This window comes from Nymphaea colorata, unplaced genomic scaffold, assembly GCF_008831285.2.
Source record: "Nymphaea colorata isolate Beijing-Zhang1983 unplaced genomic scaffold, ASM883128v2 scaffold0574, whole genome shotgun sequence".
Classification (NCBI taxonomy): domain Eukaryota; kingdom Viridiplantae; phylum Streptophyta; class Magnoliopsida; order Nymphaeales; family Nymphaeaceae; genus Nymphaea; species Nymphaea colorata.
Window position 1 is genome coordinate 1 of NW_022205080.1, and position 19046 is coordinate 19046.

General features: G+C 40.8%; 1 protein-coding gene across 1 annotated transcript; it reads left to right on the forward strand.

Moving 5' to 3' along the window:
* The first annotated feature begins 3946 nt into the window (after positions 1 to 3946).
* On the forward strand, positions 3947 to 6542 carry LOC116245207 (valine--tRNA ligase, mitochondrial 1-like). Its single transcript, XM_031616863.1, is given in 5 exon segments — positions 3947 to 4081; positions 4176 to 4245; positions 4248 to 6230; positions 6233 to 6325; positions 6328 to 6542. Coding segments are annotated over 5 exon segments (2496 nt in total).
* Positions 6543 to 19046: the final 12504 nt, after the last annotated feature.

Sequence of the window (19046 nt, forward strand, 5' to 3'; positions counted from 1 at the left end):
CCCCAACCCCAACCCCAACCCCAACCCCAACCCCAACCCAACCCCAACCCCAACCCCAACCCCAACCCCTTTAATGTTAAAATAAAATGTTGATCAAAAATTCACGACAATCATGAAACGATACCAATCCATCTCCCTTCTCTATCTGAGATATTCCTCGTTTTTAAATCATTTTTCAATGACACCTGCGATACATTATTTAATCTAATTCTTTTCCCCCCAAAGATAAAAAGTAAAACTTTCCAAATTCTCAATTTTTTGCCTTCACGTAGCGAACTAACGCGTTTTCGATTGCTAATAAAATAACGATAAAATCCATCATTTTTCCTAATCACACCAAATGACCCAATAAAAATAGCACTAAACAACAAGCATAAACTTTCGCATCGAAAATAAAAAACTTGCGGAACGTATCGAGTCTAAGATCCCACTATTCCCACTCTTAGAATTTGGGAAAATTGGCTTAAAAACATATATTTTTCATGACTATTAGCTTTATATGTTGGAATCCTCCCCAGCTGAAAAGATAAATAAATAATTTATTCAACGCTGAAAACTATACCCACCTCAGATTTTCCATTTTTTTTGCTTCTGGGGTGCAATTAACATGTTTTTCCTGGTCCAATACCATAGAATATATACTTTGCTCCTATTCTCGAAAGATTAATGCCACTCCAAATTTGCTTGAATAATAAAAAATGAAATATCTCGCCATCCTCCTCGTCCTCACCCTTGCAGCCACACACAGCAACTCCCAAATCGCCTTCGACCTCACCTCCGCAGGCTACTAGTCAACAACGGCTTCTGGTCCCTCAACATCCCAGTGATCGGAGCCATCAACCCCGCCACATACAACTTCCAGAACCTCCCCGCCGGGTGGAGCCAGAACGGAAACGCTCTCAGGATACCCACTTCTGCTACGATTGCAGGTGGAACGTGGATCGTGAAGCTGATCGTGTCAGATGTCTTGGGAAATACCTCCAGAGCTCCTTGTCTTGAGATCAACGGAGGCGCGCTCTACATTGGAACGTACTCATACAACCAAATCATCACCTTCTCTACATCAGGAGCAGCCAACACCTCCCCCATCTCCTCCACTCTCATCACCGCCCCTACCGCCCCCACTGTCACTAGCCAAAATCAGCAGAATTCTTTCACTAACGTGACCTCCACTGCAGGAGTGATTAGTCTTCAGGCCATGGGATCAGGAGTGAATGTTCCTCTTCCCAGCGATACGCAGCTGGACACGCTGATCAATTCAGGAGATATTGTCACGATTACTCAAACTGTGCAGAAAGTCATCTCTAGCACTCTTTCCTGCACGCAAAAGACCGGCTATCTGAATGACTTCCTCGGCCGAATCAGCACATACATCAGCATCAAGCAGGGACAGGCTAGCCAGCTCAACAACATCATCATCTCCTCACAAGCCCAAATCAACTCCTCAATAACAAATCAACAACTACACTGCCTCGATCGCTGCGCTCAATATTGCCGGCCTTCAGGGACAGCTTTCCGCTGTCTTGGGCAACCTGCAGAAGGCTTACGATGCCTACAACAACGGAAACGTCGACTTACTCCCTACAACTTGAACATCTCTGCCAATTTGCAGTCCATTTCCCAGCTCTCGTCCACTCTTTCCTCCACCAAGGCTCAACTCAAGTCCGACAACCAAAGCCTTTCCGATACTAATGATTTGATCGAATCCCTTTAAGCCCAACTGCTACTGCAAAGCAGAACAAGGCCACTCTCCAGGCACGCATCCTCACCCAGCAAACACTATCACCAAATCTCAAGCCTCCATCGACCTCCTCAACGCCGACAACGTCGTCTGAACAACTAGATCAACCTGATCAACAATAACAAGCAGGTGCTGCAGAACAACTACCAGTCCCTTGAGGCCCAAGCTCAAAACGTAAAGAACACCATCGCATCCAACCAAGCTCTGCAGAACCAGTACACTTCCCAAATCAATATCTTGAAAGGACAAGTGCAGCAGGCAACCATCAACCTCGACCCTACCGCCCTCAATGCCGTCCAGAGCACCATCACTAGTCTCAATGCCACCATTCCCTCCCTCAAGCAGCAAATCGACTACGTGAAGTTCAACTGCAACGGAGTGGTCAACTACACGGTCAGCACTCTCGACGGAGCCATCACCTACACTTTCGGAACCTCCGCCTTCTCCACCTACGTCACCAGCGAGTACGGACAGCCAAACTCCAATGCTGCTGAGGCTCAGCTTGGACCCATCAGCAAAGTCACACTCACTCCCATCACCGTCTTGCTCCAGCCTGGGTCAGCCAGTTCGGATCCTCCTTCTCCAACGATATCCAGAGCATCACTCAAGGCACTACTCCCGCCTCAACATCAGTATCATCCTCTTCTTCGTCCTCTTCTACTAACCTTCAATTCTCTTCTGACTTCAGTTGCGCCGCCTCTTCCGCTCTTGCCTCTGGAGCAGGAGTAGTCAAATCCATAGTTGCCAATTACATTACCGTTACCCTCAAGAATGGAGACACTACAACTGCAGTCTTGGGGCCTGTTCCAACATCCTCCTCCTAAACCAATCCCAACCTAAGGTCGGAAACACCATATACTGGCGCGGTGTCTAGGTCTCCAAGAACGTCTACAACGTCTACTCCGCCCTCTTCTTTTGAGATGATGATTTAATGTTTTATGGAATTGATCCAATGTATGATCACTTGTCTGCCTCTTTGGCCTGTTTTTCCTTGTTGTACTTGTCCCTTTTCTGAATGAAGGCCAAAGAGTCCCTGCACATGTCGTCCAACTCTTTGTGACCTTCCAGCCCAGTTCGTCAGTGGCCTTCTTGATGTTTGCGACCAGTTTGGCAACATCACCGTGCCTGCGTTCTCCAAAAGTGTAGGCAAAGGTTCCTTCGAGAGCTTTTTAGAAGCCTTGGACTACTTGGTACACGCTGTATCCGCATCCGTGCCCAAATTGTAGACCTCGTAGTTGTTCTGAATGGCTGGCAGCTTGTTCATGGCCATCACATGTCCGTTTGCTTAGTTATGGCAGAGATACCCAGATCGGTGATGTGGATGTAATCACGGATGCAAGTGCCATCGGGGGTGGGATAGTCCTGACCAAAATACTCAGTTTTTAGCGTTTCTTGATGATGACTTCCTGGATGAAGGGGAAGAGGTTGTTGGGATACTCATAAGGCTCGTCTCCGAGAAGATAGCTGGAGTGTGCGCCACAGGGATTGAAATATCTGAGAGAGATGACGCGCCAATCCTTGTGGATTTTGCAGAGGGAAGCAAGCAGCATCTCCACGCAAGCCTTTGACTCTCCGTAAGGACTTCCTGGCAGTTTGAGATCAGTCTCTGTGCAATTATCCTTATCGCCGTACACTCCAGCGGTTGAGGAGAAGATGAAGTTTTACACTACGTGTATTTCTCCATCAGTCTGAACAGGTTCATAGAGCCGACCACGTTGTTCTCGTAGTAGAGCATGGGCTTGGCGTAGGACTCTCCGATGGCCTTCTTGGCGGCGAAGTGCATGATGGCATCGATCGGCTCTCCCCGTTCCAGGTACTCTCTGAAGACCCATCGAGGAATTAGAAGTCCAGGATGTTGCCCTGGTGGAAGCGCACCTCCTCTCTATTTACTCCTTCGTGAATTTTGAACTCAATATCTGCTGGATGCGTTGAAGAACATCGTCGAAGCAATTGGAAAGATCGTCGATAATGACCACGCTGGCTGAGGTCTGCTCGATGATGTGGACGACAGTATGCGAGCCAATGAATCCCAATCCTCCGGGGACGAGCATATTCTTGATGGTGCTCATGGTGCTTCAATAATGCAAATCTAAGTATTATCCCGGGTATCAACAAAATGATAATGTAAGAGAAATATCCTGTGTTATTTTTGGATTATTCTGGGCCATACATAAACCATACATAAATATGCTCTAACAGGATTAAATGTTCCGGATGCTGGTCACGCGCTACGCCAGCAAACTGGCCAAGCCCAAGAAGCAAGCCTCCTATATGCTCCAGGAGAAGAAAGTGGAAACCGAACAGGTCCCGCTTAGGAAGCCATCGCCAAGAAGAGCGATAGTAAATTGATGGAAGATGCCTACAATCCCACCGCCGTAGAAAGACACTGGAATGCCTGGTGGGAACAGAAGTAATCATTCAATAAGACAGCAAGTTTTTCCATGCCAACAACCAGACCACCAATCCCAAGAGGTTTACCATCTGCCTACCTCCACCCAACGTCACTGGTATCTTCACATTGGACACGCCCTCACCGTCGCCATCGAGGATGCCTTGGTCAGGAATAAGAGGATGAGCGGATATGAGACTCTTTTTATACCGGGCACTGATCATGCTGGTATTGCCACCCAGACTGTTGCTGAAAAGAAATTGTTCAAGTAAACAGGCAAAACACGCCACGATCTTGGAAGAGAGAAGTTTTTGGAAGTTGTCTGGCAGTTCAAGGAAACGCATGGAAACGGTATTCTCAACCAGCTCAGACGCACAGCTGGTTCTATGGATTGGGACAGACTAGCCTTCACCATGGACGACAATCTCTCCAAAGCCGTCGCTGAGGGCTTCGTAAGACTCTTCTAGATGGGTTTGATCTACCGCGCAAACCGTTTGGTCAACTGGTCAACATCCCTAAAGACCGCCATATCCGATATCGAGGTCGAGCACATCGACATCGAGAAGAGGAAGTTGCTGGACGTTCCCGGATACGATAAGAAGGTGGAGTTTGGAGTCATTGTCCACTTCAAGTACGCCCTTAAGGAGGACCCCACCCGCTTCGTCGAAGTCGCCACCACCAGAATTGAGACCATGCTGGGTGATACCGCCATCGCCGTCCACCCCGAAGATCCACGCTACAAGGACCTTATCGGCAAGGAAATACAACACCCCTTCATCCCCGATAGGCGCATGGTAGTCATTGCCGACGAAATGGTCGACAGGGAGTTTGGAACTGGATGCGTCAAGATCACCCCAGCACACGATCACAACGATTATGCTTGCGGACAGAGGCACAAGCTGGAGTTCATCAACATTTTCACCGAGGACGGTCTCATCAACGAAAACGGAGGACAGTTCAAGGGACTCAAGCGATTCGAATGCCGCAGGATCATCGAGGAGGAGCTAAAGAAGCTGGGTCTTTTCGTTGAGAAGAAGGACAACAAGATGCGTCTCGGTCTGTGCTCGCGCTCCCAGGACGTCATCGAGCCCATCATCAAGCCACAGTGGTATGTAAAATGCTCAGAGATCTCCAACAAGATGATCGATATCGTCAAGACTGGAGAGATGATCATCCACCCCAAGGAAGAGGAAGACACTTGGTACCGCTGGATGGAGAACCTCAAGGATTGGTGCATCTCCAGACAGCTCTGGTGGGGCCACCGCATTCCCGCCTACTTCGCTTACAAGAAGGGAAATAGGCCTGAACAGACCATCTCCACCGATAACTGGGTCGCCGCCAGGAATCTGGAATAGGCTTACGAAAAGGCTGCCAAACTGCTGAACCTGCCAAGGGAGGAGATCGAAATCGAGCAGGACGGCGATGTGCTTGACACCTGGTTCAGCTCTGGACTCTTCCCCTTCTCTCCACTCAAGTGGCCAGACGTTGAGCATCCCGACTTCACCACTTTCTTCCCCAACCAGATCCTCTAAACCGGCCACGATATCCTCTTCTTCTGGGTCGCTCGTATGGTCATGATGTCCGTATGGCTGACTGGCAAAATCCCCTTCAAGGAGGTCCTGCTGCATCCCTTGGTCTGCGACTCCGAGGGAAACAAGATGTCTAAATCCCGCGGAAACGTCATCGATCCTTTGGAGATCATCGACGGCACCACTCTCGACAACCTCATCAGCAAGGTCCGAAACAGCAACCTTCCCAAGGGAGAGCAAGATGCTTCCATCAAAAAACTTCGCCATGAGTTCGCACAAGGCATTCCTGAATGCGGTTCTGACGCCCTGCGTTTCGGTCTTCTTTCCTATATGGTTCAGAGCAGAAGCATCAACTTGAACATCAACAAGATCATCAGCTTCAGGCAGTTCTGCAACAAGATCTGGCAGACCTTCAAATTCACCAAGCCAAAATTCGACCTGATCACTGATTTCACCCGCCAGCTCAACCCCACCAAGCAAAATTTCCTCAACAGCTGGATCCTCGCCAAACTCAATACCATGATCGTCGAAATCAATACCAGCTTTGAAAAGTACGCTCTCGGAGAATCCGCCAACTCTTCTATAACTTCTGGCAGTATGAGCTTTGCGATGTTTATCTTGAAGCCACCAACCTATTTTCATCAACGGAAGCGCCGAAGAGAAAGAACTCACCGCCCTCACTCTCTTCGTTTGCTTGGAGAATGGATTGAGATGCCTTCACCCCATGATGCCCTTCATCAGCGAGGAGCTTTACCAGAAACTCCCAGCCTTCCCCGGAAAGGCCAAGAGCATCACTATTGCTCCCTATCCCACCTCCCTACAGAGCAATTCGAAGGCACTGAGGCTTACTTCAAGTCCATCGACACTGAGTTTGAAAAGGTGAACAAGATCGCCGGCTCTCTGAGGTCGATCGCTGCCAGCGTCAACCTGCCACCCCACATCAGGCCCACCGCCTTCATCATCACTGAAGAGCCCGTCATCAAGGAGCAAACCGACCTGCTAGCCACTCTGGGCAAGTGTTCCAAGATCCAGATCATTTCCTAGGAGAAGGAAGTTCCCAAGGGCTGCGGAGTCTCCAACGTTGGCACCACTAAGATCTTCCTCGAGCTTGGCGCCCACATCAACTTCGATAAAGAGCTGGAAAGATTGAACAAGAAGCTGGCTGAATTGACCACCTTCAAGGCAAACCTCCTCAAGAACATCAACGATCCCAACAGGCACAAAATCCCGAGAAGCTAAAGATCTAACAGGACCAGAAGATGGAGGGATTTTTGAAGGAGGAGGCAATTATCCTGGAAGCCATCCAAAAGATCAAGGAACTGCAGTGATTACACATCAATAGCATTCATATAAGTTATTTAGTAAACACCTTGATTCAAATCTATTTAAATTATAATCACCCACATAACCCACCAAGGCCCACACATGCAGATCAACATAGAGAATTCAGAAACAGGAGAGGAGAGCTTTTTCTTCGAGCCCATTCCCAACAAATTACTCGAAGAAAAATAGACAAAGGAAGTGCTCACCAAGTGGTATAAAGAATCTCACTTAGGGGTCTCAGCGAAACTCTCAAGATTGGCTCCTTCCGCTACAACCAGCACTTCCAGGAATACGAAGCCAACCGCTTCCTGCACGACTTGTTCAACAATCCCAACGTTAGATACGTCATGAATAATGTACAACCATCACCACATAGATCAAATTCTCACAGGCATCGGTTGGAACGGTAGAGTTCGAAAGATTAAGATGCCATGAACTCACCATGGAGCTTTTCGACTAATTGGAAAAGGAAGGTAAAAGTAGGATTAGTCTAGAAATCGTACGCAAGGGATACATCTCCAAGATGATGCCGGAATACCATGAAGAAATCGAGATTTGTGATCGGCTTAGGGAGTGCCTGCTGATGGAATAAAGCGAAAAATTCTGTGTCTTTAATGAAACACAAAGAAAATAATTGCTTCTTCGTCTCTTCCAGCTATTGGTGGTCGGTGGATCCTTCAACCAATACGAGGATGTGATCCACCCCTACCTCTAATGGACCAAAAAGATATACAAATCCTTGGTTTCCGTGAGGAAGAGAAACGAAACCGGAGAAATCTTCATGGAGTCAATTTTCTACGAGGTGAAATCAATGGACGGAGGCAAGAGCTTCAAGAAAGCTACCATCCCCAAAACGTGCTCTACGTTGTGATCAATCCAAGCATAAGGACAGTCCACGTGATCGGAAACGACTGGAAGAAGTTTTGGTGAAGATGATGTGTGTTTGATAATAGGTATGGATGGATATGAAAGTTTCATCATTTGCGGGCGTGTAGGAAAGGTTCTTACCGCCTACGGTGAAGACCATGTGCTTGCTGAAGCTATTCTTGATCGGACTCATGGTGCGTCGGGTGTAGATTTGCTTCGTAGAAAGGGAAACGTTTTGGTCCTTCTTAGAAGGAGTATCAATTTTTTCACCTTAGATTCCGTAGGAATATTTTTTCGACATTTTCAAATTTCCCTTTTCTCGTGGAGATTTCTCCTACATTGAGGCTTTCTTTTGGAAGATCCTCTTTTTGGAGTGTTGGAGGGCCCTATGTGAGGTTTTGATTTTTGGTTGACGCACCTAAATCACGTATATTTTACTCTTAAATTTGATGTTATATTTTGATCTGCATTTACTTTTAGATGGTGGCCACCATATTCTAGCTTTAAGGCTGGTCTTTGAAGAGTTGTTAATCGTAAGATTTCCGCTTTGCCTTCAAATTGAAGATGATTTCCTCTTTGTCCAACATTTAAAAGTTGTGATGCAGGTTCTTCAGTTCGATTTTTTTTATTTCAAATCTTTAATTGTGCTTCGTCAAATCGAATGATTTTTCTTTTTAGAATAAACTTTGGAAGAAGGATTCGTGTTCTTGAGAGTAGGCTTGCTTATTATGATAAATTTTATGAAAAACTCATCGTATCTGGGTTTTTTATATCTTGACTAGCATGGAAAATTTGTTTCATTTTATTGAACAATTCATTATTTTTATCCTTCATTTTCCTTCTTGATGGAGAATAAACCCTTACAGCTTAATTGTTATTGATAAAATCGTTTATCTTGAAACGGTAAGCTTCGGTAATTTCTGTCCTTTTGTGCTTCACTACGTTGCCAATCGAAAGAAACAACCTGAAGAGCTAAATAGGAAAGTCTTTACAGTATTGATTTAGTTTGTAGAGTCAAAGCCTTTGAATGATTCATGGATCGAAAGAGGAATTTCGTCATCATTATTTCGAGTGATCCAAGGATGCTTTAGCGCATCATTCACGTTATATCTTTCCTCATACTCCTTCTTGGATATCTTTCCATAAAGTTCTGAGCCAACGGATCAGGCAAAACGGGAAAACTCTCATTCTTCAATTTCAATTTAAATTCATCCGTTTTCATCCCAGGGTAATAGTAAGGATGCCTTCCCTAGTTAAAGAGCATAAACATGATTACCGCACAGGACCACAGGTCGACAGATTTGGTGTATGAGGGTTTATTGAAGATTTCTGGTGCCATGTAGAGGAGGGTTCCGCATTGAGCTTTGATGTTTACTGGATTGTGGATTTCAAGCTTGGCGGAGAGTCCGAAGTCGACAATTTTGACAGTGGAGAGGTCGTCGCAATCCTCGAACAGTATGTTTTCTATCTTATAATGGAGATACTTGCCTGTTTTAAGGTCCCGGTGAATGATGTTCAAGCCGTGAAGGTACTTTATCCCCTCGAGTAGATGCTTGAAAAATAAGGCAATTTAAGCATCCTTGAACGGGTTTCTTTTCTCTTTCTTTATTCGATTAGATGTTTCAAAGTGCCTCCCTTGATGAGTTCCATCTTGATGATGAGGCATTGATCAGTTTCGATAAAAGAATAAAATTTGACTATATTTTTATGGTCGATTGATGCCAATATCTATGCCTACTTCGAGAAGAGTCTAATCTTTGAGTGATAGACTGCTTATTTTTTGATCATCTACATGGGGCCGAACTTACCTTCACCGCGTAATGTCTGTATCTTTTGGATCGAAGCATTAGTAAACTTGGGCAAAGGAGCCAGATCCGAGCAAGTTCTTCACCTCAGGCCTAAAGATTGCAAATGATTCATTTCGGAAGACCAATAATTTTATAAATAAAACAACATTAAATTCGAGTATTAGAAAGGCAACAATAAGTCGATTTGATATTATATAGAGATTATAGGGGAAAGATTCTTATAAGTAATCAGTGACGGACCATACTCTTTTGGAAGTTTTCGTTCTTGACTTATTATTATTAGTCGTCGTATGATAGCTTTCTTTTCACGTTTTTGTCCTTATTTTAAGGGATGGCTTAGTTTTCAGTTACTATCATTCGCGATTTTTGAATCTTAAGCTCCTTATCGGGCACCACGATACCCTCTTCCTGTCTTCCCGATTCCTAATTCTAGTTTTGGTCGTTTAGCTTATTATCGAATACCTTCATCTTCGACACATCGTCATTCTTCGCGTTACTCTTGCTAAAATCTTTACTGATAATCATGCGAGGTTCTCGTGGATGAGGCTTTGTGTCATCTCTTTTGGTGAAACTCATCTTCTTTAAGGGTTATCTGAGCTCCTAACAAAGATTGCTTGATAACACCGGTGGTGTAGTCAGCTAGGTTTATTTTTCCTTCTCTTTTCTATCTACTCAGTGAAGATATCATAATAAAGGGATGCACTTAGTCGTTTATGAATCCTTAGAAAAAATCTTAATCAGCAATTATCCTCACTTTCTTTTATTCCGGCTCTCCTTATACTGGTTATACTGGCTCATTCTTTCGATAGTTAAGATATATGTTGATGGAAAATGCAGTTATTAAGCCGAAGACAACTCCTATGACGGCCACGATGATCCAAGCAACGATTTAAAATCCTGCAATTTTGGAGTAAGAATTTGATAAAAGGATTGGAGTTTGGCCGTTTCTCGTTGATACAACAATGGCAGCTATGATGCTTCCGAGAAAAGAGAAGATGATCCTATAGAAAATTTTGCTATAGTTTTTCATCATCACTTTGAAAACTCCTTACGCTTAGGTTTCCGACTTAGTTAAAAAGTATTTATGGATGATCAACGTTAAGATGGTACTTAAGGAGGCTAGTATGAGGCAAGTGACAGGATTTAACGCAATATCCTGAAAGGAAGCGATGACTATTCCAGCCTGTATAACAACATATCTACATTTATAAAGCAATCGATATAGATTTTATACGTAAGCTTTTACTATTTACTCTATTTTGATGCGAAAAGTATCGAAATTAGAAGGGCTGCAGATAGACCGAGAAAAGTATTAGGCAATGCCGAATTTTCAAGACTGGTAGCCGTTGCATTAGAAGTTGAAGTGGTACTGATGATATTGATTGAAGAGATGATGGCTCCAGCCATGTTGAACTTCGGCCAGTTGAAAAAGGCAATAGTGACGCCAATAAATCCTAACGTATGATTGATATATGATTCTTTTATTCTGTATCGGGTGTTATCTATCTTTCCTCTAATGCAGAAGAGCCAAATCATCATGGAGCAAACACCGCTGTAGAGGAAGATAAGAAACCCACCCCCACCATCGAAAGTATTGAGTCCGTATATAACAATAGCAGAGTTGAGACTGAATCCGATGGTCATAATAGGCGCTATGAGTAGGTAAACTTGCCAATAGTCAAAGAGTCCCACGAAGTCAAGGACCGTCAGCAGGACGGCCAGACTCGCAAATACCGATCTTATCAGCAAGTTGGCAGTCATTTGAAAACTGGATGAAAATCCAACGAAGCAGCTGTCCCAAAAGGTACCGAAGAGTATATTCGTTTGCGCAGCGACAGATATGACGACAAGCAGACTAACAAAAGCGAAGATGGTTAGTCTTCTGAAGGGTGAATACATGAGGGTGAATGCCAGCATGAGGGTGAGAGAATCGCCGATGAGAGTGGCATTAGAAGTGCCGTTGGTTGAGGTTGTGATGCTTGTATCTGTACTCCTCGCGAAGATTCCGATAAATAAAACAGCAATTGCCTAGAAAATTATAACGATTATTGAGAACATTTTATTTATATATATTTATTATTGATTACCCATAGCCTCAAAAGATAAACAGAATGAATATCACTCGAATAATAAACCCACCCGCTTCAGATTGCCAGTCAGCTCTTTTTAGGTGATCAGCTACTTAGATAGCAAGTAGTTGTGCAGCTCGTGGGGACCATGACGAAACATGCATATCTAATCCATTTTTGTCTAGATCTACTCGAAGTCTGGATTCCTCCAGGAGATTTTCTACTTTTGCGTCATTTCGGTCAGACGGAGAGAAGTATCGTATATATCGATCACAAGGAGATGACTACTCGCAATATCTACTTTCCTTCCTTGTGATAATCGCAATACACCGTCAAGAGGTTGTAAAGACAGTGCTCATATCTTCTCAGATCGTACAGTTTTAACGTTTCCATAAATTTGATTCATCAATGTTCTTAAATACCTTTATTTCTTTCTTATACTCCTCCAGAACTCTTTCTTTATCGTTATCGAGAATGATTTTGATATCTTTGGTTATGTCTTGATTGCATTTTTAGATGTTTTTGGTGATTATTTCTATATTCTTGAGCAAGTAAAGCAATCCTTCAATCACTACTGTCTTGATTGAATCTGTAATGTGGCTTTGAAGCTTTTTGTGTTTTGTATTTTATCTGATTATCGAGTTTATTTTACCATTGCAGTGGACGATAATTAAGAATAGGATTTTTAATCTAAACATAACTTGCTAGATGTATTTTATATCCTATTTGTCTAATACTTACTCGAATGAAATTTACATATGAGAAAAATCTTTACTATTTTATGTGCCATTCGTGAACTACTAGAGTTATTCCATAATAATTGATGATTTGTTCACATTATCAGTGCATTTTTGAGTAGTGTCATCTAATTTTATTTCTAATTGATCGGTCTTTCCATTTTCTCTTTGTGATATTGATGAAGATGGATCTTTTAATGTTAGAATAGCTGTTCCCAAGAAATCCGTTTCTCAATGTCTTTTTAGAGCATGCGAGTTATGAGTTATCTTAGTTAGACTGACCGAAAATCTCCTTTTTTGTTCTTTTATCTTAAACTCAAATGATAGATTTAAGTGATTCGAAATATTCTTTCGGCTGTTTATTTTGGTCTTTCGCTTTATAAGGGTGCGATCCATCGTAGGCAAGATGATAGAGTGTACATCCAAGCGAAAAAATATCAGATTTGCAATTTATTTATTCTTTTGGCAATTTTTCATGCTCAGGTGCTAAATGAAACAAATCTTCAATCGAAAACAGATTCTGATTGTTTGATTCTGTTTGAGAACTTTCAAAGAAGCCATGGCCTGCTATCTTATAGAGGTTGTTGCTAATAAGTATATGTTCGCTTTAATTCCAAATGGATGATATTGGCATCAAGAAGTACCTGATATCCCCTGCAAAACTGATTCAAAAAATCCCATATTTTTTACTATGGGATTCCATTCATTTCTGTAATACGTTGACTTAGGCATCCCTAATCGCAATGTTCCATGATTACGCATAAGCTGCATTCACTTAAAACTTTGACTTCCAAATATCTCACAAGATTCTCCTGGCATCTTAACTTGATTATCCTTTGGAGTTAGTTACTACTGATTTCATATTTTATGGCTTCTGGATATTTATGATTTTGGCTACTAAAGCTTCGCTAGGGCATTGACTATTGTAAGCCTTATACAGGCATCCATTTCTCGTTTATGTTATCTTTTCATTTTCCGAGATAAGGTAAGGACTATCATCCAATCTTCTCACCTTCACTTTCTTTTTACCTTTCATTAAAGAATAATAAATAATGGGACCGTTTCTAACAATATTCATAGATTTATGAATATGCTAGCCAAATAATGATGCTGAGGTACCCCAGTGGGATATAATAATATAGCTTATAACGATCATATGTCACGTATCAACCAAACAACAATACCTCAAAATTCATAAATACGAAAAATCTTCTGTGCTTATCATCCAACAGAATTGCTAACAATTTTTGTTGTGATTCTAATTGTCTCATGCCGTTGTGTCCCAATTGCATCGTCTAGCACACCGAGCAACACTTCTTGGAAAATAACAAACCCATGTATGTCAATTTGCAGGAAATTATAGCAGAAACGAAACAAAAGTGCTACCAAAACATTGTTATCTTTGAAGAATTAAGCAGAAATAATGATAAAATTTTTGATTATTTGATCTGTCTAAAGGAAAGCATTCACAATCAACTTCAAGAAGACAAGGAAGAGATTGTAAAGCAAATCAATGGCATATTTTAAGAATATGAGGAAAAACTTTATGAGTAGGCGGTAGCCAGATATAAAGAACAAGATGTATACAATAGAAAGAAACCTCCAATATCACTGATTTCATCAATGAGCAAATCTAAACGCTTCACGATTCCATCTCCATCCTCAAGAGCGAGAATGCCTTGCAGGATTAATAACCTTCTACTCGAATGACGGCAAGATATACGAAGAGAGCATAAGGGAGCTCAATTAATACGTTTCAAAACATAAGAAAGCGGGAAAGATATCAGTCAACGTTGATGCTGAAAAGTTGATGAAAGTTTTGATAATTTTTGTGAGAAGAACATAGTCGTGGAATATCTTAATGAGGATATGCTAAAATAAAAAATTGAAGAAGAAGCTAAGATCAGAGAGAGTCGAACCAACAAATAAATCAAGTCCATTATGAACAGATTCGGAAAGAGAAATACCGGAGAGAGTCAATACAAAGAGAACAATTTAAACCAATCTAACAGTGACTATAGGAATACATTCAGAAAATCTGACGACTACTATAAAATCGATTCAATTGAGGGCAAATATAGTTAAATCCATCAAGATAAATTCCCATTCCCTTCAAGTTATCTTCGATCGCACCAAAGCATGCGTTACCCCTTTTGATCTAATCTCTATTTCCCTTTATTTTGGAATACGTTTGCTTTTTATTTGCTAACTATCAATCATTCTTAATAAAGTTATGATTTCTGCATCAGAGCCGCTTGTTGTCTGCAAAAATTCTGTAAAAATGCATTAACGAAGAAGATAGAAAGCCTCTTGCACCAAATGTCGCAGAAGAAGAGCGTCATTTAGGCGTCGCTTATAAAAAAGGTGAAGCAGGATAGAAAGATGTATCATTCGAACTCCGCCAAGACCTCAAGAAACTCTATCATCCACAATCGCCATTATTCAACAACAAGACCAAGGAAGGAGAGTTAATTGATATATAATTCAAGCCCATCCCTATCACTTCATACCAGCGTACAAAAATGAGACCTTCATCATGCCCAACAGAGTCTTTTAAAAAGGAAACGCCGGAAAAAGATGTAAAATCATAACTTATTCAGTTCTCATCAAGATGAAAGACACATCCATTTACTCTTTCCGAGAATCTGAAGGGGAAAAAGTCAAATAAGCCCTCCACAAAAAAGAAAAATAACAAACTATTATAAGCCGATAAAATGAAGAGTACAACCGTGTATAAATCTGTCAATTTAGATCATCTAATAAAATGATGGAAGAAGAAAGGCTGAAACAAATAAATGGTACTTGAAAACAAGAAAAAGATTCAATCCTATCCACGCAAGCGAATTTTTCAGCGAATGCGAGCCTATGCTATAGCCAAAGGATCCAGAAACTAAGGAGATAAGAAAGATAAGTCTGTCAAAGACATACGATTACCAAAACAAATGGCGACCGGCGACAAGAGGTACCCAAGTCTTCAGCGCCACCACATCGGTCAACAACTATAACCACCAACATTACGCGTCTTCAGTAAGATGATTAGTCATTTTTTTAAAAATAAACACAATCATGCCTATATATCAGTAGAAATAAACTCGACAATCGATAGCTTCTAGGAAGGCAATCTGTCGTTAATGGTTATTTCTTCCTTTATCTAAGATGATGGTCGAAGGTTTATGTACCATGAATATATTTTTTATGTATCGGAAAAACGAGTCTAGTGGCTTGAGCAGTTCAATACGACTATGTAGATGCCTTGCTTGGTGCTTGATAAGCAGCTACCCGCAGAAGGTGTTAGGCCTGTCTTCACTCCTTACCATCCTTTTTAAAGTAGCTTATTTGTATTCTCCCATTTTCTCAAATGACTCTTTACGCATTACTCATCTTCAAAGATCGAATAGTGATGGCATTGACAGTTGGCAATGGTCTTGAAAAGCTTATTTTTGCATGCATAAATGCTAAGTTTTAGTATATCTTTGGCTGACGAGATATTCATTGCGTTTTGCAGTCCATGAGGATTAGAGAAAGTGGTTTATAATAGGCCTATTTTCACAGCCAAATGGTTCATTTGTTGTATAAACTCAAGCACGTAGAAGGTGGTCGATTATGCTGTGAGGTCAATTTTCTAAATCTCTGAAAAATGACCTTTTTTCGGTGAATTTTTTTTATTGTAGCTTAGGCAATAGCCAAGATACTCTGCTAGTAGGTATGCTGCATCGTTACCGGATGGTAGCATGGTGCCATATAGCAAATTCTATAGACTTATCCAATGGTCCCGCTTCAGACTCGCCGATGTACCGATACAGTTGGATGCGGAATGCGTGATCTTGACAATAGACTCTTTATCATATTTGATTTACTTGGTGATAATCCTAATTTCGACATGATTTATATCGAAACTATGGTGGTCATGATCTTGGTTAAGCTTGCGATTTCTCGTTTGTATTCTTCTCTGAAACCGTAAAATGTCTTCTATTTTTTATCGAAAAGGCACCAGCTTTTTGTCGTCAGGTCTATATTTACGAAAAGAGTACGAAGGTGATTCAGGTTTATATTGTTGACGCTTTACACGTTTCTTTTCTGGATTGGAAATTTTTTCAGACGTGAACCGTTCAATTTTCTCGAGCTTTTAAAGTTGATTCTGGTGTTCGAGAGCATAGTATTTAGGTATCTTTCACTATGATCGTTCTTGGACTCATTGGTTAGGATTTTATTTAAAGTTTTAATGGACTTGGCATGGTCCTTTTTGATGAGTATGGCTTTTTGGGATTCCATTGGGTCTATCTTCATGAGAGTGCTCTTGGAGTTATTCAACGTTGTGCGAAGCCTTATGTTTTTCTTGAGATAATGTGTCTATTTCATTCGGGTATAGGTTGGTGTTGGAACACTTTTATTTGAAACACTTTATATTATCTTCCAATTCACAGTAATAAGTTGTTAAAAACCTGAAAAAAAGAACTAATAATTATGATCACCATGGAATATCATGAAGAGGATGGGTAGGATTATGGAAAAACATTTTAAATGTAGGTTTTGGAAAATGCCAGCAGTACGAAAAGAAAAATAATGTTTCTATTGCTTAAACTCTATGCTATGGAGCGGCTAATGTATGGATTATTTGCTATTCTTTAACCCATCTTTACATCAGTTGATTTCAAAGTGGATTACAAGTAATTCTTCTCGAAAAGTAGCACCATTGAATGCAAAATTTTTAACTAGTCGGAAATGGTGTGGAGGGACTTATGAAACAAAAATGTGTGATATTTTCCATAAGATCACTATTCTAATTTGTTTGGAATATTTTTTTTACTAATCTTCCATTAATCGAATCTAAAAATCTTGAAGAATTCCAGAAAAAAATAAATAATGCTATTCCTTTAAATTCCCAAAAAACCAAAACAAGAAAAAGCAAAATTATATGAATAATTAATTCTCTAAGTTATCTTTTGTATATGATTTCATTTTTCTTTGAATCTTGCCGGGGATCTTATACTTACCTATTTTTATTGCTTGAAATGGGACCAACTTATATATTAATCAATAAAATGCAGACTGATGACATCTAATGTGTCTTCGAAAGCATGACAGGCAGTGGCTCTATCTATATCTCCAACTTCTCAGCCGCCCAAAACCTTCAATTGCTGCATAGTAACATCAACACTATAAAGGCAAAGGCATCAAGGCCATCCTGTCAGTGCGAGAAGCGGCCTCATCAATCATAAAAAATAAGACATTCCTCATTATCTCTACATTCCCGCATAGGATCGCGAAGATTACCCAATACATAAGTATTTTGATCTCGCATATGATTTCATCGAGAAAGCTAGGAGGTAGTGCAACGTCTTGATACATTGCATGGTGGGAGTCAGCAGGAGTGTGACCATTGTCATTGCCTATTTACTCAAAAAATATAAATATACTCTCGGACAAGTCATCACCATGATCCAGCGAAAAAGAAGAAAAGTAAGAATTTTATGATGTAGTTGAACCCAAACAAAGGATTCATTGAACAGTTGAAGAAATTTTCATAAAAGGAAGGAATTAAATGCGATTTTCAAGGATTATCTGTTCAAAGTGTAAGACAAAATTCCAATGTGAAACATGCACGGTCTTATTCTGCCAAAAAGCAGAACAGCTCTCCTAAAAAAGTGGAACACTCAAGCCCTATAACTCCTCCATAAAAATAGATAAAGAAATAACGATATTTTGACGACAATGTGTTTTATAATTAGGATTTGATAAATCCTTTACTAAAAGTTCAAAATTTAGAACTGAAGAAGCTCAAAAGCTTCGAGGAAAAGTCAAAAGAGAATGAATATAAGAATCTACCAAAAAAGATATCAGCATCGGTAAGGAAAAGATTGACCTTAAAAAATCATTTTCAGCAAGTTAGGACCTAGGGAAAGAAAAAGATAAGTATTGAGGAGAAGATAAGTAAGATAAGGAGAGAATAATAAGGTCTGATGACCTTCAAAAAAATAAGCCAGTATTACGGTATATTTAAATCGCAGGGATAACAAAAATGATCAAAAGAAGGTCGTAGATATATAAAAGCCTAAAAAGCATAAACTATAGCCTCATATCGATCAATTGTCAAGGCAAGTGGTGAATCTGTTTAAGGAAAGCTAAGATATGATTTCAAAATGACCCCAATTAAACAAAAATAAGCATAATTGGCTCAATTTTCACCCGAGGATACGAACGGATAACTTTTTACCACATAATTCAAATTATAATCCAAGCCACTCTACCATGTTAACACAAGAGTGAATCCAAGAATCAACCAAAGGATTAAATAAGAAGCTAATTATTGATTTTTTAATAATTATTCATATTTGGCCAACATGCCATCATAAGTGTATTTATAACTTGATAAATCTCATCACTTATTATGGGATATAGAATTAATAAGCTCTGGTTTACATTCTAATTTGAATATTTTTTGAAAAAGATTTAACATAATGGCAAAACCCTACATTCCTTTGAATACCTCCCTCACAGAGCTCGACTGTGAAGTTGCCTTCAACGCCCTAGCTGACACCAAGCCCACTACGCCTACAACTTCGTGAAGAGCGCTTGGAACGGT